We start from the raw sequence: 23,683 nt of genomic DNA on the forward strand, positions 1-23,683 counted from the left end.
GAAAAATGGAAGAAAATAAGGAGAACCCAACGTTTTGGCGACTGTTAATTTTGGTGAAAAAAGTAATGAAGAGAATAAAATGATGAATGATGATAAACCAGGACTGACTAAAATTCTCTCGTGATGTGACTTGAATGCTGAGGAAACAAATGATTCCAGAAGTGAAGATGTGAACTGAAAATAGCGAAAGGGTGACTAGAAGTGGAGAGAGATAACAAGGTCGCTCACCTTGATGGCGAGGTTCAAAGAATAATGAAATGGACTACAACGGTCATAAGGATAATTGCTGGTAAAAAAACCTGTGTGGAAATATACCATGAAGTAAACTAAAAATAAAAATAAAACTTGGAAGACGTAATGCGTCTCACGTTAGGGGGCGCTTACCTTCAGCGAGTAGTGTGTGGATTTAACGTGGCACTTAGGGTATAGAATTCCGTTAGTGGAGAGAAACGCCGAAAGTTAATGGCCGTGTGGAAATATATTGTTCGCCAGGGGACAATAGCATACGTCTATAAAGGATAAGCGTGTGGTTAGCACTGTAGATAAATATAAATCTGGAGACGCGTGGATAGCCTGAATTCGTGGGGCTTACCTAATGCAATTGCGAGGAAGTCCTCGTAAGCGTGATTGATGCCGTCAAGAACGGAACCATTCCAATAAGCAGCGCGGTTATTTGGTGAAAAGCCGCGCTCAGTTTAAATGCCGGGGGGGACAGGATGGTCATGTGACACGCTGGGCGAAAATGGAAGAAATACTATATGCTGAAATAATATGCTAGAACTGAGTAATACTATCATGAAAAACTGGACGGAAAGAGTAAATTGGAATTAAGCATCCTGAAGCGAAACAAATAAACTGGATGAAAATGATATATATTAGAAGGCTGAAAACAGAAAAAATGGAAGCGAGATAATGTAGAATGAGCAGGAAAAAACTGCGGGTGTACCGTGGAAGCCGATAGTCAGATAATATAAACAGTTGGACTAGTGAAAAAAAAAGAAAAGTAGAACGGGTTAGATGTAGTGCTGTGAGTAATACCGTGATCAAAAAAATAAATAAGAATGAGAGTTAGATCTAGAGTTTGGATGTAAACACGACGTTAACAATGATAACACACATAATCACAGTAAAATTAGGTAATACAGTCTTGCATGAACAGAACATTGAATTTAAATTGTATGTCAAGCGATACTAACTCAAAAGGTGAGTGAATGAACCTAAAACCCACTAGATAAATCTAAATTGTTGGGAAATCAATATGAACCTAGTTGTATTGGAGGGGTTCGTAAATAAGGAGAGCTGGCAGAAATGAGTGAAAAGGTTTACAGAAAACAACTCATATCAATACGGTCATTGAGGCCGGATGGAATCATAGTGTTGAGGAATTTGATCCAATAGATTTCTCTTTGGAGAAGTTTTTTTGTGATGTCTACACCAGGTGTGGGTATAACAGATTCAACAATCTGAAACCTGAGTTGTGATATGGTATGGTGTGATTCATTCCAATGAGTAACTAACGAAGAGGTGGTGCTCCGATTCCTAATTTTACTTTTACGTTCGGTGATTCTGACCTTAATTTTTCTTTCAGTTTTTCCTATATAAGCTTTGCCACAAGGGCATTTAATACAGTAGATGACATTCATCGAATTGAAATCACTTGAGTGTCTGAGAGTTATTTATTTTCCAGAAGATGGATGAGTTAACACGTCGCCTCCGATGACATTGTTGCAGTGAATACAATTGTTACATTTCATAGTGCCTTTAGACTTCAAGGTAGACTGGATAGGGGAAGGAGCAGATAGTAATGTTTTCAAGTTTTTTCCCCGTATGTATGCAAACAATGGTTTGGTAGCAAATAGATTGTTAAAATCATCTTCAGATGCTAGCATCTCCCATCTGGAGTTGATAATGTGTCGTATAGGTTTGGATGCTGTGGTGAACTTGGACACAAACCTTAGGTACCTAGGGCATAGGCACTTCACAGGCCTACCAGGGGCTGAAGCATGTATTATGCCACCCCTGGGAAGCAGACTGAATCTGACACCACAGGCCTGCTACTGCAGCCTGGGTGAGGCAGTGTTAGCACTCATCACTGAGGTATAGGTTCCTATATCTCACCATACACACACATATAAACCTATCAGCCACCCCTATGGCAGGCCCTATCAATCCTGAGGGCAGGGTGCTTGGTTTACAATGTGAGGGGGTGCCTCTGCATGAGCAGGGCCCCTCTGCAGCTACCGGAGTCTATTCTCTATGGCTGTTTGTGGATGCGGTTAAACCATATACTCTTAAGTGCATTATAATGCTAACTTTGGAATGACTGCATCAAAACATGTTGTGTTTGGTGTCAAACATCTCGGAATCATACCCCCACATCAGTCCATGATGTGGGAGTGTGATCCTACCCTTCTAGAGGGGACGACATGTGCCTACTGTGGTAACACGGTAGAAATCTGAAAGAGCCCTGGCATCACAAAATGGATGCCACCAGCACAGACACTGGGCTGCCCTCCTGCTGCTGACTGAAACTCGCAGTGGAGGAGGCCCAACAATAGGCATCCTGTCACCTTCCAGAAAGGATTTAGTGTATTGGAGCTGGGTGGGTGCACTTCTAGAGTGCTTTGAAGTCCTGCACTGAGGGAGCAGTAGGCTCCTCTGTGTATATGCCAGCTCAAATCGGTTCAGGGGTTACCTGTCCCTGCTCTGGCGTGAAACTGGACAAAGTGAAGTGGGTGTAACCACCCCCTACCCTGACCCTCCCAGAGGAGTGGTCATAGAGCTAGTCCCTCCCCTATCTTCAGTATAAGATAGCAAACCTTGCCATTGCAAAGCAGATAACCCTGGACGACGCTCTACAAAGAAGAATCCTGGCCCTTCGACGTTCCACTACCTTTGGAAGACAGAAGAATCTCCCTTGGTGTCAAGGAGTGACTCCCCTGCTTGGCAGGCACCAAAAACCTTAATCAACGGTCGCAAACTTTCCTGCTCCCGCCGGAGTTGGAAGTCCCTGCAGCCCCGGAAGTGGATTTCCTGACTTCTCGACGGCCATTGTGAGTCCCCAGCAGAGCTGAGGCGAGTGGACCCCACAAGTGACGAGGAACAGCAATACCTGGGTACCGTGCACTATTGTCGAGTGCAACCACTTCACGACGTTCTACGAACTTGTGCATTGGACCATTTGTGGCCCAAGCCTCCAGCAGGTTTTGCAGTGTAATTCAGAGGCCTACCCCGTCCCGAGTGACCGTGGGCTCCTGTGAAGCATTTCCTCAAGAGGTGTCTTTGCGATCCCTTGCCCGTTGGCTTGTGGGTCCCCCGAAGACTTTATCGACTCAAGGGGCTCCCCTGGTTGCTCCAGGCCTGCCCTCACTCACCCTCGCTGGGTGAGTCCCTCAGACCTTGCTGGTCTGCAACGCTGACCTTCTTTGATTTCCACGAGACTTGCTGTTGCCAAGGCTTGTTGGCTCCAATCCGGTTGCCGACACCTCAGTAAGCTGCAGACGTCGTGGGACACTCCGAATCCAGCTGCTGGTCATCGTCTATCTCTCCTGGACCTTGTGAGCGAAGAGTCAAAACACCATTGACGACCTGAGATCACCCGACATCCGTGGTCAGCCATCTTCCTGGCCACCGGTCACGGGCAAGTGGCTGTGAACACTGTCTTTTCAATTTTCAGGTCATCTTTATCTCGAATCCACCCTTGGATTCCACCAGACACTTCTTCAGTCGACGCAAGCAGCAAATCTTCTTTGGTCTCCATAGAAAACTGTGACGCGACGCGACCCGACACCAAAAGACACCTATGCACCCGGCTTCCCTGGGTGAGGTAACTCGTGCACTCCGGTGCCCTAGTGTGTGTTGGCCCTCGAATTACTTACCTTGTAAGTGGCTTGCTTGTAGACTTCCTCGAAGTACCATGCCAGAGACCGACTACTGGTGCAATAGAACCAGGGCCCTGAAAGGAATGACCTGAACCCTAGAGAACAGTTCGTAGAACGGGGAGGATGGGCGGGCGGTAAGGAATCTATCACTAACTAATGTCTCTTACAGATATATCATTACACAAGTAAGTAACTTGTGCATCTGAAAGAGACACATTAGTGATAGATTCCTTACCTTTGAATACATACCCAAGCAATACCAACCCCGGTGGTGGGTCTGCGCAGTGAGATTACACCAGAAAGTCACAGAGAACTGAACGGCCAAAGAAGCCGTCTCTCCGGACCGGACTGTCAAGACAATAATGCTTAGTGAAAGTATGCAACGAGGCCCACGTCCCAATACTGTGGTAGCTGCTATCGCACTGGTAGAATGGGCGCGCAGCCCAAACGGTGGTTCCTTTTTAGCCAGAGAGTAACAGGCCTTAATGCACAAGACAACCCATCGGGAGATAGTTCGCTTGTGCACAGCCCGGCCTTTCTTGGCGCCCACGTAGCCAACAAAGTGCTGGTCATCCACCCGGAACTGTTGTGTGCGGTTAAGATATAACGAGAGCGCACGTTTTGGGTCTAGACGGTGGAGCCTCTCCTCTTTTTGAAGGGTGCAGAGGCGGAAAGAAAGTGGGCAGAGTTACAGTTTGCCCAAGATGAAAGGCAGAGACTACTTTTGTTAGAAAGGAAGGACGCGGTCGAAACACAACCTTGTCCGGATGAATCGCCAGGAAAGGAGGTTTGCAGGAAAGAGCCTGGAGCTCACTCACTCGCCGAGCTGAGGTGATGGCCACCAGGAAGACAGTTTTCAAAGTCAATAACCGCAAAGGACAGTTATGAAGAGGCTCAAATGGAGAGCACATCAGATATGTGAGAACCAGGTTCAAGTCCCACTGAGGCATCACAAAAGGAATAGGAGGGAAAAGGTGAGTAATACCTTTGAGAAATCTATTGACAACCGGGGACTTGAAAAGAGAGGGCTGATCAGGCAACCTAAGAAAGGTTGAACGAGCAGAGAGGTAGCCCTTGATAGTGCCCAAAGCAGAGCCCTGCTGGGCCAAAGAAAGGAGGAACAATAGGACCTCAGAAAGAGGGGCAGCAAGAGAATCAACAGATTTTGATGTGCACCATGCCACAATTTTTTCCACCGACAGGCGTATACAGTTTTAGTGGAGAGACGCCTGGCTGCCAGAATCTCATTACAGACTTCGGAACGAAAGTCAAATGGAATCAGCTGTCACCGCTCAATCTCCACGCAAGGAGGTGGAGGCTGGACAGGTTCGGGTGGAGGACTGTCCCCTGTTGCTGCGACGAGATCCTCCCGAAGAGGCAGTCAGATCGGGGGATCCACGCTCATACTGAGTAGCTCGGGATACCAAACTCTTCGAGCCCAGTCCGGTGCGACAAGAATGACTTGGGCTCGGTCACGCCTGATCTTCTTCAGCACTCTGGGCAGAAGTGGTATAGGCGGAAAGGTGTACAACAGACCGCAACTCCACTCGCGACAAAAAGCGTCGCCTAGCGAGTGCCGCCTTGGAAACTCTTCGGTGACGAATAAATCTAACCAAGGTTCTCCCCACTGCTGAAAGAGACCTTGCACCACCTCCGAGTGAAGACGCCATTCGTGATCCAACAAGCTGAGTTCATCCTCCCTGGCGTTCAGGGTGCCTGCCAGGTGTTGAACCAAGGAAATGCCTTGACGTTCCAGCCACGTCAATAGATGTAGAGCCTCCTGACATAAGGTCCACAACCCCACCCCGCCCTGTTTGTTGCAGTACCACATGACGGTGGTGTTGTCTGTGAACACCTGCACTACTCTCCCCTTGACAGAGGGAAGGGATGCTTTGAGTGCAAGTAGGATCGCCTGGAGCTCCAAAAGGTTGATATGGGGCTTGGACTCCGCCGGAGACCAGAGGCCTCTGATCTCCGTCTCTCCCATATGGCCGCCCCACCCCAGGAGGGACGCGTCCGTCACTACTGTGTGCTCCGGTTGGGGAAGGGAGAGGGATCTGCTGCTGACCAAACGCTGGTTCGTGAGCCACCACTGCAAGTCCTGTGCAGTGCCCTCTGAGATCTGGACGTAGTCGGACAGGTTTCCCCGATGCTGCGTCCACTGGAACTTCAGGTCCCACTGCAGAGCCCACATATGCCATCTGGCATGATCGATCAGCAGCATGCAGGAGGCCATGAGCCCAGCAGCCTCAGTGTCTTCCTGACCGAAACCCAGGACCAGGGCCGAAAGATCGGAATCATAGCCCGAATGTGCTGTTCTGGAGGCTAAACCCGTAACTGTGCCGTATCCAGAACTGCTCCGATGAAGAGGAGCTTCTGAGAGAGAATCAGGTGTGACTTCGGCACATTGATGGAGAACCCCAGCAAGTGCAGGTCAGCCGGCCGTAGTCTGGAGGTGGGAGACGACTGCCTGGGGCGAGCCCGCTTTCAACAGCCAGTCGTCGAGATAGGGGAAGACTGAAACCCCTGAATCACGCAAATGAGCTGCGACCACCGGTGGCATGGCCGGAGGGGTAGATTCGAAGGGGAGGGAATAGCCCCTGCGGACTATTTGCAGAACCCACCTGTCCGAGGTTATGGAGCGCCAGTGGGGAAGGCGATGGCGAATCCTGCCACCCACTGGCGTCAGGTGGGCCTGAAAGAGAGGCGGCAGCGGAGGTGGTGGGCTGACCCGTCCGCTGTCCTCGTGACCCACCACAGCGGGTCCCACGTCTGCAGCTGCGCTGAGACTGTGGCTGTGCAGCCTTGCGGGTCTGAAAAGAACGCGCCTGGGCGCCATGACCTTGACCTCGAAAGGACCGAAAAGCAGACCCAGAGTGAGTATGCGTGGTGGCGAGACCCAAGGACTGGGCCGTAGCCCTAGAGTACTTAAAGCGTTCTAGGGTGCTATCCGCCTTATCACCAAAGAGGCGTGTACCGTCAAAGGGCATGTCCAACAGGGTGTTCTGGACATCCCCAGAAAAGCCAGTTGTTCGGAGCCAAGCTTTACGATGGAGCGCCACAGTTGTGGAAAGTGCCCTACCGAGAGAATTGGCAGTGTCAAGTCCACAACGAATAGTACATTTTGCAGCATCTCTACCTTCGTCATGGCTTGGGAGAGAACCTCCCGTGTTTCCACAGGGCACTGAGGCAGCACCTGTGCCACAGTGTCCCACACAGAATGGGAATAGCGGCCTAGCAGGCACGCAGTATTCACCGCCCGCAATCCAGAGCTGGCAGATGTGAAAAATGTTTTCCCAAATTGTTCCAGTTTCCTAGATTCCCTGTCTGGAGGAGCAGAAGGGAACACACTTGGCGAGGCAGAAGCCTGGACAACCAGGCTCTCAGGCGTCGGGTGTTGTGTGAGAAAGCTGGGATCACCCGGCGCCCGACAATGGTGGCGCGCCACACCCTTGTCTACAGGGACTGCTGTGTTAGGTTTAATCCAGGTGCCCAACAGGATATCAGTAAGCGCTTCATTGAAGGGCAGTAACGGCTCCGCAGAGGAAGACTGTGGCTGCAGGACCTCAGTCAGGAGATTGGTCCTGATGGGTACAGAGGGGAGCTCGAGGTTAAGAGCCTCAGCTGCCCGACACAAAACCACCGAAAAAGTCCCAACCTCCTCCGTGGCCACGGAAGAAGGGGACAGAGTACCAGGGTGTGGAGAGAGATCCACTGGACCCTCTACATCGCCTTCCCACTCAGGCTCATCCTCGCATTGAGCTGCAAGAGGATCCTCAGACCCCTCGCAGTATTCCCCGTCATCCACCGGTTGCTGAAGGGGCCGGTAAGGACGAGGTGCCCTGGGAAACGGGATAAACTCCCCTCCAAGAAATGGAATGGGAGGGTAAGATACCAGTCCCGGGTCAGCGCCGTCCGGCGGCGGCGCAGCGCCCGGCGGCAAGGCCGGAGCCGGCAGTACCGCAGGGTATGGTGCCGGCGTAGCCGAGGCCAGAGGTGGCGGCACGGGGGCAAACCCTTCCGATGGATCCGCGGGGCCGGAAGGCGCTCCGGAGGGACCCGGCGGGGCAAACAAATGGCGCAAGGCCGACATAAAGGCCTGCACCTCGTCTGAAGTTGTGTGCGGCCCCGGAAAGGGAGGGTAGGCCGCATGCAACGATGGAGGCTCCAACGGAGCCACGGGGTGTTACCGCCCGCCCCCTCCACTGCATCCTGCGACCGGTGAGGGGTAGAGGAAGAGCGACGTCGCTTCTTCGACTTTTCATGGCGCTGAGACTTACCTGTCCCCGATTCTGACAAGCGATGCTGATGGCTCCGCGACCAGTCCCTCGACCTCCCACGGGATCGGGACCTTGATCGGCACGGAACTGATTGCCAGACTCCAAAAACTTTCGGGAACGCTCCCGCAAAGCTTTCGGCACCATGGCCCGACAATTGGGGCACGCCTCGGGGTCATGGGCGTGCCCCAAGCAGAAGAGACACATGTCGTGAGGGTCCGATACTGACATGTTTCGAAGGCAGGCCCTACAGGACTTAAACCCGGGCATCTCTATTGCACCAGGAGTCAAGTACACAAAAAAACAAGTTGTCAGAAACCAAGTTAAAACTTTTAACCAAGGGTATCGCTCTCTCTCGGATCTGCGCTGCTGCGCGGAAAAGAAAGAACGGACGTCAGCGTGCATGGGTGGCGCCTAAGTAGCCTCCGTGACGTCATCTCGGCGCACACGACGCCAGTGACGGACGCGGAGCCGCACTACGCCACCTTCCGACGCGCAGGGGTACTGCTGACGAAAACTTTCCGGATCCAGTCTGACGCCTGGGGATATTCTAAGGTAAGGAATCTATGATAAAGAATCTATCACTAACTTGTCTCTTTCAGATGGGGGACGCAGTAAGAAACCGATGCATCACCTCCCCACGCAGTAAGAAAGCAACGCATCACCTCCTCTTTGGTAAGGAACCGACGCATCACCTCCCCCGAAGCAAGGAACCGATGCATCACCTTCCCTGCGGCCCTTTTAGTTTGTTTGCGTGACGCATCCCAGGTACTTTGTGAGAAAAGTGTCACATCTGCAATTTTGCCTGAACTGAACTATTTCTACCATCTGACCTCATATTTTTAATACTGTATTGTGGATTTCTTGTTGTTTGGTCTTGTTTTGGTTTAGATAAAGATTACTTATTTTTCTAAACTGGTGTGGTGTCCATTTGTAGAGTTTTCACTATATTACTTTATGTGTTCACAAATGCTTTACACACTGCCTCTGAGATAAGCCTGTCTGCTCGTGCCAAGCTACCAAGGGGGTGAGCAGGAGTTATTTTAGGAGTGTATCCCCCTTACCCTGACTAGAAGCAAGGGTGCCTATTTGGACAAAGGTACCAACTTCTGCCAATTAGAGACCCCCATTTCTAACAGCTACTCTAACCCACTCCCGGAAAGGTTCATCATAAACTGCACCAAATATGCGATGCCGATTCCACTGTACAACTGATATGTATAATGTTTTAAGTACATGTTTTTTTAAATAAAAATATATTAAAAAGCTGTAAATATGTATGATTAAATGTGGCACTTGCATTGTAATATAGTAATTGCAGGAAGACTTCTGTAAGCTTGAAATCGGGTAACATGACTCCAGAAACTAGGTCTACTGCTTCAAACATTAATTGTTTGAAAAACGATGTCTTCAACATTCTTCACATTTTTAAGTCGTCAACCATTATATAATCAAGCAATCGTAGAAACTCCACAACAGCCTAAAGGTTGAAATAAATAGCACCTCTCAAACAAGCACTGGCAAAGGAAATAGATCAGGCTTTATAGCTCTAAAGAATACAAATATAGAAGTGCTCTAAGATGGGTCATGTCTCTATACACCACACCTCTTTCTGTGGATCCACCTTTTTAGTTTCTATGAAAAATCACAATCACTTTTAGGAACCAAATCAACTTTGGCACACAGTAAGCAGGATCACACTTAGGTGCAAAAGTAATGTGTTGCAACATTAACGGGCGGGTGAAAAATTGCTCAGGTCAACATTTTCACTCATAGGAGCTAAAATCACATTGGAGGAAAAGCATATTTAGGTGCAAAGTCAGAAGGAGAATGGAAACACTTTTTTGATGAAAAGCCACATTTAAGGGGGAAAAACATTGGGGAGAGCAAGTACAGACAGGTGCAAAACACCTCTGTTACAATGTCACAGGATGATATATGTAGGTGCAACAACACTCAGAGAGAAAATGCTGTGGTAAGAGGTCATATTAGGTGTAAAATATGTACAGAAGATTGACATCAAATTTGGTTGACAGCATATTGAGGTGTAGAATCACTCTTTGTCCAAAGTAATCAGCATTGTGGTGCAAAATCACATTTAGGTGCAGCATCAACAGGACTGTGCTAAAAGCACCTTTAGAAAAAGAAGTACTCCTCCACTGCAGTGTATGGCTCTCTCCAAGTATGTGAATTTGAAGATATGAGCTCTGGCATGCAGCTAAAGTGGTATACAGACAGAGCTAAAAGGGATCACAGAAGTGTGCAAAGTCCTTGTGTAATATGTTTTACCCAATACAGCAAAATATGAATTTCTTGCAATTGAAGATTCAGCTGTTTATCCAAAAAGTGTCCACATGAAAGAGTAATGTTTGGCTTTCTTGAAACAGAAGAGAAACAAAACTAAGTTTGAGACAGAATCACTTCAGACTGCTTTGCCTCGATTGAATGATCCAAGAAGGTTCACCAGGACACTAACCTCTCTCTGTGCAGATCAGTTAACTTCACACCAGTCAGCTCTGCCAGTTCTTCCACAGATCCAATGCAAACCACCTGTGGAAAGAAATTAAAATGTACGCACATCTGTTATAACACTTCAAATATATTCCAAAGATTGTTAAAAGGTTTTGCTCATCGTAGAAGGTACATACTAAAAGGATAATGACTTCTAGGCATTTGGTACTAATAATGCATATTAGTAAAGTGTTTGCATGTTATTGGCCTTTGCCTTTAGCTTAGGTAAATGCTGGAGCAAGCCTTTAATGGCTGGCATATCCCTCTCCCATATTGCTACAATACTTTTAAGTGATAGTTCCAACAGAATATGTTAGCGGCACAGCTGAGACAGCATCCAAGTCACCTTGGTAATGAGGTTCTGTGTGGGTACCAAACAAAGCAATCTGTATGAAGTTGATCTATGCATATGAAGCCAGGACTGAACATTTGAGGCTGTACCAGCAGATGGGAAAACCGCACTGGGCATTTGAAGCTAAACCTGCATTCTGGATCAAGCATTTGGTGTTGCTATCTGGGCACTGGGCCTTTAGGACCATCCCTATTCATGGGAGGGCAATGCTGGGCACTTGAAGCAAGACATGGGGATGCAGCAAAGGGCATGAGACTGATTACTCAGTCTACACTAGGCATCTAAGGCTTCACTAGGGCATTTGACTACACTAGGGGAAGACTACTCCAGGAATTTGAGGGAAAAAACTGCATTTGTGGAGGCTGCACTGAGTAGTTGTGGCTACCTCAGAACATACGATACTGTATTCCGCATGGAGATAATTGGACATCTGAAGCTATACCTGGGTAATTGGATCATGTCTGGGAACTTTGGAGTCATGACTAAGTAGAGCTGTATTTATGAATTTGAAGAAGCATCTGAAGAGAAGAGGCGCACCTGGACATCTGGTGCGGTGCCTGGACAATTAGGGGGCTGTCAAGGCATTAAGGGCTCTTTTAGTAGTTAATGGCGTAAGATACCTTTTACTTACCTGTTGCAGTGATTTTGACCTTGAAGTTTATATAGTTTCTCATACTATGCAATATTCCACCTCTAGTGGTTGAATCCGGCTGCATTTCCAATCTTTCAAACCTTTTTACATTTAAGGTGCTGACATTTGTGGAGTCCGTATGACTCGCCATAATGTCAACCATGATCCCACAAAGCCCCAAAAGTGATTTTTATTTCAGATTCTTGGTGTATTTTTACTTTTATTGGCAAGTTCTTCCCACCTTCACTAGGGAGGTAGGAGGTTTACAGGTGAATCTATTGGAGATGTAAACCCATTGCCGATGATTAACTGGTATCTTCTGCAGAATGAAAAGTCTTCCAGATTCACATGCTGTGCATTGGTTATATAGAGATACTTGCACTTATGGAAGAGTGTGTAAAGAGAGGGTAGTGCCAAACAACTGCCATACAATAGTCAGACCTTCTCCAGGCTCTTTGTTTGCTTCAATAGCCCCACTGAAATGTGTTGTAGACATATGTCTAGAAGACTATGATGCAGCAGTAAAATATCCTTTAAATACACATTGCCTATGAAGGCTAATGTAGCCCTTTTCTTCCTTGTCAAATGTGCTCGTGGTTTAATGTCTAAAATGGTACTAGGCAATTGATAACATATGAATGGTTGAACAATCCATCTTGCTATGGTACCTTTAGACACCACTGGCCCCAGCAGCTGAAGAGCATGTGCCACAAAGAACTGTTTACACTTTGACAGTCTATGTCTCCTGAATAAAGTACATAATAGCTCTGCATCTAATGTGTGTAAAGCCCCTTCTGCTGCAGTAGTTTGATTTTTAAGGACAGCAATTGTAATAATTGATTCACGTACAAATTCTATATTTGGTATGATAAGTCAATTTGTTCTTATTGCCTTGACCTTATGAACGATTAAAAAGGATTTCTCAACTGTCAGTATCTGTAATTCACGAATCCTAATGAGATATGTGAATGCTTCTAAAAAGGCTGTTTTTTCAATGCAATGGGTTTTAATGCTATCTTGTGCTTTGGTTCAAAGGATGCATTCATCAGCTCAGTCAGCACTAGATTTAGGTTCCACTGAGGTGGTGGAACGCCATGTGGGAGTTAAAGAATGCTGACCCCTTCTAATAATGGTTTAATTACTGATTTTGTAAAGATTTGCGCTGGTTGTTTAGTGTTCATATATGCCACAATGCCTGATACATGAATTCTCAATGATTCATAACAGAGTCCAGATTCAAATAAGTATGTTAAGTAAGGTAATATTAGTGTTTCTTAGTTTTTCCATAGTATTGTCTTTGGACACCAACTAATAAACACTACTTTCCTATCTAACATACCTTTGTTGTTTGCTTTCTTTCCTATTTCATACATCCATACGCTTCTCTGGGGGATACCAAACTCTACAATGTCAAGGGCCATGGCCCCAACGGTAGATTGTGCGGTTCAGATTGAAACAGCTTTGCACAATACATTGTTAGTAAATCCGTGTGAACTTGAATTAGGATTATATTGTGATATGACATTTCCATAAATTAGAAGTTCTATACCGGACGTGGCCATCTGTGTTCCACTAGAAGTTGTGTAATAGTGGCATTTTCAATTTGTTTATTGCAATTGGGATAAGAGATATTAGTTCAAATGAGTATGAAAGTATCCCCATTCAATATATTATTTCTGTGAGACTGTGAATGCGAATGCCTGCGAGGCAAAACTTTGCATTTTGCATGCTGCAAAAGAGATCCACGTCTGGTTTTCCCCATGCTTCGAAAATTACGAGTAATACTATTTGTTTCAACTTCATTTCATGCAAATTTCATGAGTTCCAAAGAAATCTGCCTGAATGTGTTTTGCAAACTAGGGACATGATTTGCAATCGATATTATTATTATTATTTTGTTGCAGTAACTCAATTTCCAATGTCCTGTGTTAATCTTGACAGAGAAACTGATATTTTGCTGCTCTGCTTGCTCAGGTGAAACATTGTTGTGTAGCCTGTTTGAATTTGAAGAAGCATTTTGTACAAGACACAGAAAAGCCCTGAACCTCTTGGGTATTAAGGATGTGCTGCACACACAGATAGCCCACTTGATTTCAATGATATATTTTTTTTGTAATGTGGTAGGTGCTGACCTGGTCTGACATAGAGCCATACCCCCTGCTCTAAAGCCCCAACAGTCACAGCAGCAAACTGGAGGATTTACCACCATAATGCCCTCCTCTGAGGTGGGGGGGGGGGGGGGGGGGGGGGAGAAAGCGTCTGGAAGCCAAATATATCTTTTTTTTATGAGGCGGGGACTGCCCATCAAGGGACTGGGCCGTACCACCCAACCCCTAAAGGCCCAACAGGCCATACTACACAACCCTAAAGCCACAACATAATTTTCTACCAATACCTCCCACCCTGCCCCCAACGGGGCTTAGAGACTAAATTCTACACCCATCCCCAAGGCGAGTGAGAGGAAATTTGAATGCTTTTAGGTGGATTTCTGACATATGAGCCAGCAGAGACTGGGTTTCCCCCCCCCCCTTGCGGTAGGCAAAAAGACTGTTTGGTGGTCCCAGCAGCAGTGCAGTGCCACAGCGGCCACTCCATTCAGTTTCTCACTTAGTTTCCTGGTGGGCCTTCTCATTCCTTGGACGAGTAGATTGGTGATACATATCGCAATCTGCCAAACCAAGGGGCACGAAGACCATCAAAACATCTTGATCTTTCCTTGTTGCATTTTGGAGCCTTTCTTGTCACTAGCAATAGAACCATCCGCACAAGTGGAGTACCTTTTTTATCAGAAATATAGGAACGCTGGATGGGAGGAATTTTGTGAATCCCCACCGATTCTGGAATTTTACCAAACAGAAATGTGAATAAAGTGTGTGCTTTTAGAGAAAGGTTGATGTTTGTAAAGCCTTCGGGGTATAAAAAAAACATAGTGGGATCAACGCAAGCCACATCATCCTAGACTGCTCTAGTTTTCATAAATGTCTTGGTTTGTTAGGGTTCCATGGGTGCCAGCCAAGCCTACTTATCTGGAAGTGATGACATCTAATGATTGTTTATTTTTAATTACCCAGTTTAAAATGCACCGGCTGTAATGTATTCTTGAGATCTGACAGAGCTGAACTATGGCGCCTATTCTGATGTGACTCTAGTACCATTAGATCTGCGCATTCATCCTGGGTTTGCACCCTCACAGCATAGTAAGAACCTGCTCAATTTGCTTTTACCTTTCTGAGCCTCAGATCCCTAGGTAGTGCTCAGTAAAGGTATAATGCACTATAAGAACATATTAGCACTTACTACACAATCAGCTAAGGCACAGTTTGGTCACAACTCATTTCTGCAAAACATTATCCAGCACCTTAGTTGCAACTTTTGGCTATTAGAAAGGGTGGTGTGAGTTACAGCAGGTGTGGAATCTCTAGTTAAAAGGAGAGGATAAGACAGCTTCATGGTTTATTGTCAGAGTGGAGAGGAGTATGGTCTCAAAGTGGTAGCTTCCTTCTGGTGCACTTATTCCAAACAACCAGTCAGCTCTGAGCTTAGATCAAACCAGTCAGCTTGTCATTTAAGAATGCACCTACAGAGCAGTGAAGGTCATCCAAAAGCCGCTCAGCAAATATGTTTCAATTGCGATAGCTACTCGTTCTGATTCAAGGGCTACCTTTTCTTTATTTTTACCATTCATTCAATTGATGGTTCGTTATTTTTTCTATTTGCCCAATTCCTTTGTTCACTGATTATTCTTTCTTCATGCATGACATTCCATTACACTTAAGTCATTGCTGGTTTATTTTTACAATTCTCAGCAGTAGCAAGATGTCATGTACTGTAGTTCATTATTCCTTCATCCAGTGCCAATTATTTCCAGTGGCCTTATTTTATCACTATTTCTCAATTTCTTTGTGTTGGCCATTTCTTCATCCAGTGGTCATTACTTTTTCAAATTCACAATTATTTTGCCTTGTGATCAGGTTTTTCTTCACTTTCAACATTCCATCGTCTGGTGGACATTCTGCTCCAAGTTAATCATGCCTCCAGTGGCACTAGTCCTCTATTACTCATCATTTCACTATCAAGAAGCTATTAATTCTTAATTTTCATCATCCCTTTAGCCTGTGATCTTTCCTTTGTCATGTTCACAATTCCTTTATTTTGTTAGATCATTATTAATTCACATTATTCAGTTGTCATTTCTTTATGGTCACTATTCCTACATCCAGTGGTTATTTTTAGGCCTCGCCTATTGGATACTAAAAGCAACAGCGAAAGACCTATTGTGAACTTATAGTAGGCTTCCAGCCCGTCCATTTCTTACCATAGGCTGGCTTTACTGTCACTCTCATTTACATACTTCTTAATCAATGGTCTGCCTTATTCTTCTTGCGGTTGTCCCACCCTCGGAGCACAGCCTCTCCATGGTCCTTCTGATTGGCTGACTTATATCCTTCCACTGTGCATATTTAGAGAATTACTTTTTTCTTTTTCAGTTACTAATCCATGACCCTGTATGTGTTTTCTAGCTCTCTCCCTCGTTTGCTGCTTCCCCTCATGTACTGTCTCCCGCCATTCCCTGATGTTTTTCTCCCAACCCTCCCAGCTTCTCTGTAAAGCACAGCAAAAGAGGTCTTTTTTTACTGGGTTATGGATGAAGAGGAAACTTTAAGGGTCATTTTAAAAAATATATCTTGCATTCCACATACTGCACGCATTTATGCAGTTGGGGATGGGCCTTTTGCTGCTCACACTCAGCTGACGTAAGGTATACTGTACCTAGCATAGCCCGGAGGGCCCATAAATCCGATCCGTGGGCTACTGCAGAGAACTAAATGGCTGAATCCAGTTGAACGTAAATAAGGCCTTGGCAAGTGTTACGCTTTACAGTCTGACACTTCATTACTCTTTTTAAATTCTGCAGTTTCATCAGTGAAACGGATTTGAAAAATAAGCCATGCAATGTATAAAGATTGAAAACTATTACATCTAGTTTTGAGACACCACAAGACAATGTGTTTGCTTTTCCTCCAGTATTTTGAAATATATTTACTTATTTTAAAAAAACAATACTTTACAAACAAACATTGGCAAAGCCAACAACGTGGTACCAGCATTAGAAAGGTGAGACCTTTTGACATTGCCAAAGCTTGTTTCATACTCTCCATGCATTCATGGAGCAATTGTTTTTTCTTCCAACTCACTAAATCTTAATCTTGTGGGTATTCTTACTACAATGTCACTATTCTTTTACTATATGGTCATTTTTTGGCTTCACTGTCATCATCGCTTCAATCTGTGGCGGCCCTTTATCAATCTTTTTGACAACTCCAGACAGGCTGCATCGCCTCCTGCGGGGCTCAGTCCCCTCCCTGCAGCATCATCACAGCCAGAAGCAGCACCTGTGTCACCTGGAGGGAGCAGCGAAGTGAGCACTGTGGCTCTCAAAAGGAAGGGCAGTCTGAGGGTACTGAACAAGGGTGGGGAGAAGGGGAGGCATGGCTGGGTGTGGGTGGCACAGGGCAGATCTAGGTGCTGCTTGGGCACTGGCTGTTGACAGTACTAGAAGCAGCTTACAGGTAGTGCGGGGTATTGCAGGGGCGCTTTTGCTGTAGCTATGTGATTCTGCCGGCAAAAAACAGGTCTAAGATGGTGTTGAAAATGCTGGCACAAGCCAAGTCTACGTGTGATACTGCTGGTGGGTCTAGAGGAGATATTGGTTCCACAGCCAGATACAAGGTAATGCTGCTGGGAGATAAGTGTAGGGGGCTTCAGAGTTATCTGGCAGAAGGTAGACTCGAGCAAAGGCTGCTGGCAGATGTCAGCTACACCAGGCATCACCAATGAGTAGCGTGTGAGCTACTGGTAGCTCTCTAGCTACTTGTTAAGTAGCTTGCCTGTGTGCGGCACAGCCTACTACATGTGAAGGCTTTTGTTTGTTTGAATTAATATATGTATACCAAAGATGAAAAATGTGTATTTGATATGAAAATGCATTTTCAGAGCCCAAAATTTCTAAAATATATTTAAAGCAGATATTTGAATGATAAATCATGCAGCATTGGGAGACTTATTACTAATATTATTAACTTGGAGCCATGGGGCATTGCAGCTGTGGCTGTTATGTAATACACTAGTAGAGACATTCTAAATTGACAACACCTTTTCTACATAACTACTGGCAATCCTGCGCTGAAGAGGCCACGGATGGTAATACTGCATAGGCTGGCCACTAATGTGATCTTGTCTGATGTGTATGTACAACACTAGTAATATTAGTAGCTCAGGATTGTTTACACTGAACATAAGTAGCTTTCGTTAGTGAAAAGATTGAAGACTCCTGCTCAACATTATGCACTCAATCCATCAATACACCTACTCTTACATACATTCTTCAAACAGTTGGTCCAGTCTTGCATTCACCAACTTACCCACCTACATAACTACACAGATACAAAACTTGCAATCAATTAAGAAGCACTTTCACTTGTTAAACATTGGCAAAGCCAATAAATTTTGCCTATGTGAACTCTTTTGATTTTGTCAATGTGCTTTTTTACATGTTGCACAGCAGCACAAGTTGGGGAGGGGGGGTTCAAGCAACAGGGAAGGTGGGTGGGAAACACATTGGAGAGCAGCAGGAAGGAGAGAAAAAGGTGGGAAACATATCAGAGAGCAGGTGGGGGCTTTGGGGATACAACAATGAGCGGGAGGAGGGTGTGGGTGGGTGACAGGAGAAAGAAGGGTGACTAACAACGGCGAGAAGGCAGGATGGGTGAAAAACAATGGAGGCCAGGGTGAAGGAGAGGGACTGAAGAGACATGCACTCAATTGAATGCATGTCGAAAAGTAACAAAGGAGTGCCTGAAGGAGACTGCAACCAGTGGAACTACACTGACCGCAGAGAGGAAGGTGTACTTGGTCCATGCTCCACGGCAGGGACACAGACAAAGAATCAGGAAAAAGCAGGAGGCGAGGAGAAGTCGGTGACCAATAGGAAGCAAGGAAATGGGAGTGGCATGGGAGCCAATCAATGGTAAGTAAAAGTAAATAATTTGCGGGCTCTAAGCCCCTTTTAAGATTTTGTTTTCTTTACAAGAAATTTCACAAGCCCAGCACTATGCAGGTGAATGCTAAAAGGATAGCCTTTTGGGGACTTGATGGGAGTATGGTATATGAGAATCGATATTCAACATCACCCCAAGTGAGTACCTCAGCATTGAAAACTGAGTAGGGTTGGTGGAACACCAGTGGAAAAAGATATGGGAAGAGAATGAATACCAGGATAAACTCCTCATGGCCAGTTATGACAGTTTCAGAAGATTTAAATCATTGATAGAGATAACATTTTAATAGAACAATATGCTCCTCCAAATTAAGAGTGCAAAAGACGTAAGAAAACTAGCCCTCTGTATCATGTCAATAAAAAACACCAAGTACTCCAAATGTCTGTCTAAATTTCATAAAACTGGAAAACACCTGAAACTAAACCAGTTTTCGGTTATTGCTCAGCAACAAGCTAAGTCACACTGTGTTCTGTTCCGCTACCAGTTCTGTTACTTCCAACATATAAAAAAACAATCATTTACAACTGCTATGGCACCACTAAGCTTCAGAGCCAACATAAACTGCCTTCTGTTCATCAACTCACTTCAGAACTGACTTCCAAACCCTAACACCCTCAAGAACAAATTATCAAAACTATATCCCAGGAGTTTCCAACTTTTTCAGTAATGAGAGCTACTTATGTGCATATTAAAATCATTCTACGCTACTAATATAATTAGGGTTGTAATAGTGATCACCTGAGACAGGATCACATTAGTGACCACTACTTGCAAGATTACCAGCACTGCTCCTCGCAGTGCATCAGGCACGGTTTACAGAAGTAATGTAAAAAAATGCTTTTTCAATGTGGAATGCCTCTACATGGGTAATATGTAACGGCCATAGTTGCAATTTATCTGGCATTAAGTTAGTGATATTATTAATAAGTCTCCCCAGCGCCCCATTATATATTGCTCAAATATCTGACCTAAATATATTTTGGAAATATAATCATTCTTCTCAAGACATCATACAGATATGAGTTCACTCAAGCAAAAGTTTATATTTTAGTAGGTTTGGCTGCACACAAGTGAGCTACTTGCTGGTAGAAAGGTACCAGGTAACAGAGCTAGTCGTTAGAGAAGCCTGCTTTAATCTAATAGGACCGGGGACTAGGAAAAAACACACAAAGTCTTGAAGGCAGCCTAGTGACAGACCTCCCGTGAGCTAATTAATTGATTTTACCCACTCTACGAAAAATTAACAAAGATGAAATGTAGTTTAAATACCTCAACATCATGTAAAATGCACTGCACACTGGTGACTAGGCATACCTGGCATAAATGTAATTCAACGTATACCAAATAAACTCATCATTTCCACCACCATCACTATCCTAGCAGTCCCGAAGTCCAGTTCCCACCTACCAATGATAACTTGTTCAGAGCTTCTGCCTCTCATTGCACCCCACCACCATTTCAAAACACCTCTTCTCCCAACCAAGTCACTGGCTGGGAGTGGTGGTCGTCCCCACGTCTGTGTCCAGCTACATCTGCACCAAGAATCTCCAAGTACCACTACCTGTCTAACTTTACAGCCAAAAAAACTTTGTTTATCTCACAAATCTGGCATACAACTGTGTGGGTCAGTACCTGCTATGTATCTAGTATTCCAATCGCAGCACAAACAGCTATTGCCAACCTAACTTATAAAATTTACTTTTAAAGCCCAGGGACACATATGTACAAAAAGTAAAATGCATACATACAAACAATACCAAAGCCTGTACATCTGTCTTACAACTGCAAGTGCCTCTTCAGTGTTTGGAGAGTTTAAGTGTGTAGTACTAAGAGAGGGCGAATGCAGGTATATGTGAATGATTGGATGAACAGATGCTTTCATGTATGCACTCACCTACCATATATTCATGCATCATCACTCGGCATACATTCATCTGCCCATTGACTCAATTTTGTAGTTAACCACTCATCCATCTACCATACCATGCACAAACCAAATCGCCTATGAGTAACGAAGCCCTTTCAGCCAGACCCATTGGATTTGTGAATGCTGGATGAATTGATGTTTCTGGGCAAGTGACCACATCTATCATGGCCCACAGTACCCCCAATATAGTAATTTAGGCATTAAGATAATTGTAAATGATTTATGTAGACTATTTTAGGCCCCTTTTCAAACGCCATAGCAAGTGATTTGTGCCCATTCGTTTCAACCCCATAAATAGTAATCCAGTAACTATCATGGTAACACTTTTTTGGCAGTAAGCAGGAGCTGCAGCAAACCGAAAGGTAACAATTGAGAAGATACTTATATGAGAAATTACAAGTTAAGACCTTCCCTAAAACCAGAGAATCTGGAACAGAATTATCCAGGAAGATTACGCTGTTCACCTTTGTAGCTAAAAAATTAGGAAGTTAGAGATTGAGGCACAAACCAGACTTGGCTAAGCTAACTGCCACTCAGGGGAATTTGCCAAAGCCAGACATTTTTTAAACGAGTAACATAAGACTACATTAGACCAACGTCTTTTACGAGGAAATTGCAGGGTTGGACAGTCTGCATGGCAGTAGGAATCTTTTGTCTATGAAGCCTTTAAAAATGATTGCCCGTCCATATCAAACACACCAATAATCACTGCGCGTTCTGCAGAAGAAACTAAGCCACCTGCTGCAGCCTCATGACAGGCATCACTGCCAGCCCACCGCCCCACTCCCCAGCTAATGCACAAAGCTCCTATGCTATGCCTCCCATAACAGTTGATATTATATTATTCCTTTGCCAATGAAAGAGTTCATGTCGGGAGGAAAAAAAATGATTTGTGAGTCATCTCCATTATCTGACAATTATGCTAGAATCGTGCGGCTGAAATTAAACGGTAGCGCAGGTCCTATTGATTTTCAATGCATTCTCTTTTAATGTCAATTAATTCACATTTCTGGATTAAATAATGAATGTCAGTTAATCGTTCGCGCTATAATTGACTCGGTAAATTGAAGGCTGGAACGTGATCATTTTTCAATTGAAGCACAATCAAATTCTTCAAATAGTTCTGCTTTACAGAAAAAGAGCTTCATCCTACTACCTACCTGAAATGTCTTTACTTTGTCTTTTATACAAAAAAGAAATTGAACATTTAACAGCTACCAACAAATCTGAGCAAGTTTCCTAGGAGGCGGATAAAAAGTTGCCGTTTACTTGTTATAGTGGACCACCTCAGAAATCTGCTGTGGGTAAAAATTCATGGGAACATGAATCGGAGGGGGAAAAACATTCCACTATCCTGTCTTACCAACAGGCGAAAATGGTCCGAACAATGCTGTAAGCAGAGCAATTATCTTTCTTTATTAAAGCATTATTGTTAGTTCCACACATCGTATATGTTGTATGTGATGCTGCAAAAAAAAGTCCACTTGAAATAAAGCTGCTGAAAGACCCATTAATCTTCTGACAACCTATATTAAAGAACATAGATGCCAGAACGGAGCCTTGATCCATCTATATAAAGTGGGAACACCGAGCAAGAAAGAAGTAAAAGCAATCCAGGACCCTGACGTCCAAGTCCATACAGTGTGAAATGGTTGTCAGAGGGGGCCCATGAAGAAGTATATCAAATTCTGGTAAGAGGACAAGATGACATGCATCACCATCATCTAAAGCGGGAATAATTCATCGTCTGGATGATGGCACACTCTGTGCTGTACGAAGGAAGGAAACCATATTGTTTGCACAGGAGATTGCGGAGGGAAGAACAGTCTTTAGAGTTCACATGGTGCACACCATGAGCCAATTTACCAGTCTGAATCTCCTGGTCATTATGAGCATGAGACAAAAATTGTAAAGGTCGGTGGGATCGAAAGTGGCCTTGACTTAAGAAATCAAGAAAACAGCCAGAGCAAGTACTGATAACAGGAAGCCAGCGGGCTGACTAGAGATGAAATACTTTATCAAAACGCAGGAATACAGATATGGAAATATGTGGTGGGCTTCATTTTGGCAACAATAACGTTTATCCAAGCTTTAATCAAGGAATCTCTCATTCGACAGACGTAGATTAAAGGATTAGGGCCATTTTGGGAGCTTGAAAACCCAAGTAGGTTTTTTGATATCCAACTTAGCGCCAACCTAGAAGTCTTTTCTAGCAGTATCCTGGGACAATACAAGGGTGTTCATCTTATCCAGGCTTTCAAGGAATGTAGCGCTCTTGTAAAGCAAGTAATCAAGAAAAGAACTGATCCTCCAAAATGGTAAGACTCCGAATTTACAAAAGCCAATAGGCAATTGAGGACAGTCCTAATGCAGGTTTTCAGGTTCCCGCTGAGGTTTGTGCATAGAATTTACAAGGGAAAGATAGTAACAACCTACCAGTAAAATACCAATCTTCAAAAAAGGTAATCGGGGAGATCTCAGGTGTTATCGTCCAATATCACTTATTGACACCTCAGTCAAGATAATCAGGATAGTAATATATAACAGGGTGTGTGCATGGACCCGTAGTAAGAACATTTTACACCACACACAATATGGGTTTAGGGAGCAGCTGGGTACAGTGGAATTGGGCCTGGACCATCCATTAGTTCACTTCCAGCATACCCTTCATGCAAATTTGGTAGCAAGAGTAAAATACAGGGACTCTGAAAAGCTAACAGAGCCTTTTTTAATGGCAAGAGGTGTGCATTTGTAGAGTGTGCTTGCTCCGTAATTATTAATATTCTACATCAATAACTTAACTCCGTTTTTGGCAACCTCCTCATGTGACGGTCCTATTATCAACAATGTCCCACTGGCAACCCATGCTGTATGCAGGTGGTGCAGTCCTGATAGCTCAAACAACTAATGCCTTCCGTATGCTGTTAAATGTGTTTGGTGAATTTATATCTAGATTAGACCTTTTGACGAACTTTGGTAAGTCACACATTATGGTTTGCTGTCCCTAACAACAGAGTTCCCGCTGTATAGTGCTGGGCTGTGGGGA

General features: G+C 44.8%; 1 protein-coding gene across 1 annotated transcript in view; it reads right to left on the bottom strand.

Annotated features, from left to right (window-relative positions):
* IARS1 (isoleucyl-tRNA synthetase 1) overlaps positions 1-23,683 on the bottom strand; it is a 645,156-nt gene that overhangs the window by 303,781 nt on the left and 317,692 nt on the right. Inside the window, exon 15 of the mRNA XM_085624880.1 lies at positions 10,635-10,708. Coding sequence (XP_085481006.1) covers positions 10,635-10,708 — 74 coding nt within the window. The remainder of the gene's footprint in view (positions 1-10,634; positions 10,709-23,683) is intronic.

This window comes from Triturus cristatus, chromosome 9, assembly GCF_964204655.1.
Source record: "Triturus cristatus chromosome 9, aTriCri1.1, whole genome shotgun sequence".
Lineage (NCBI taxonomy): Eukaryota > Metazoa > Chordata > Amphibia > Caudata > Salamandridae > Triturus > Triturus cristatus.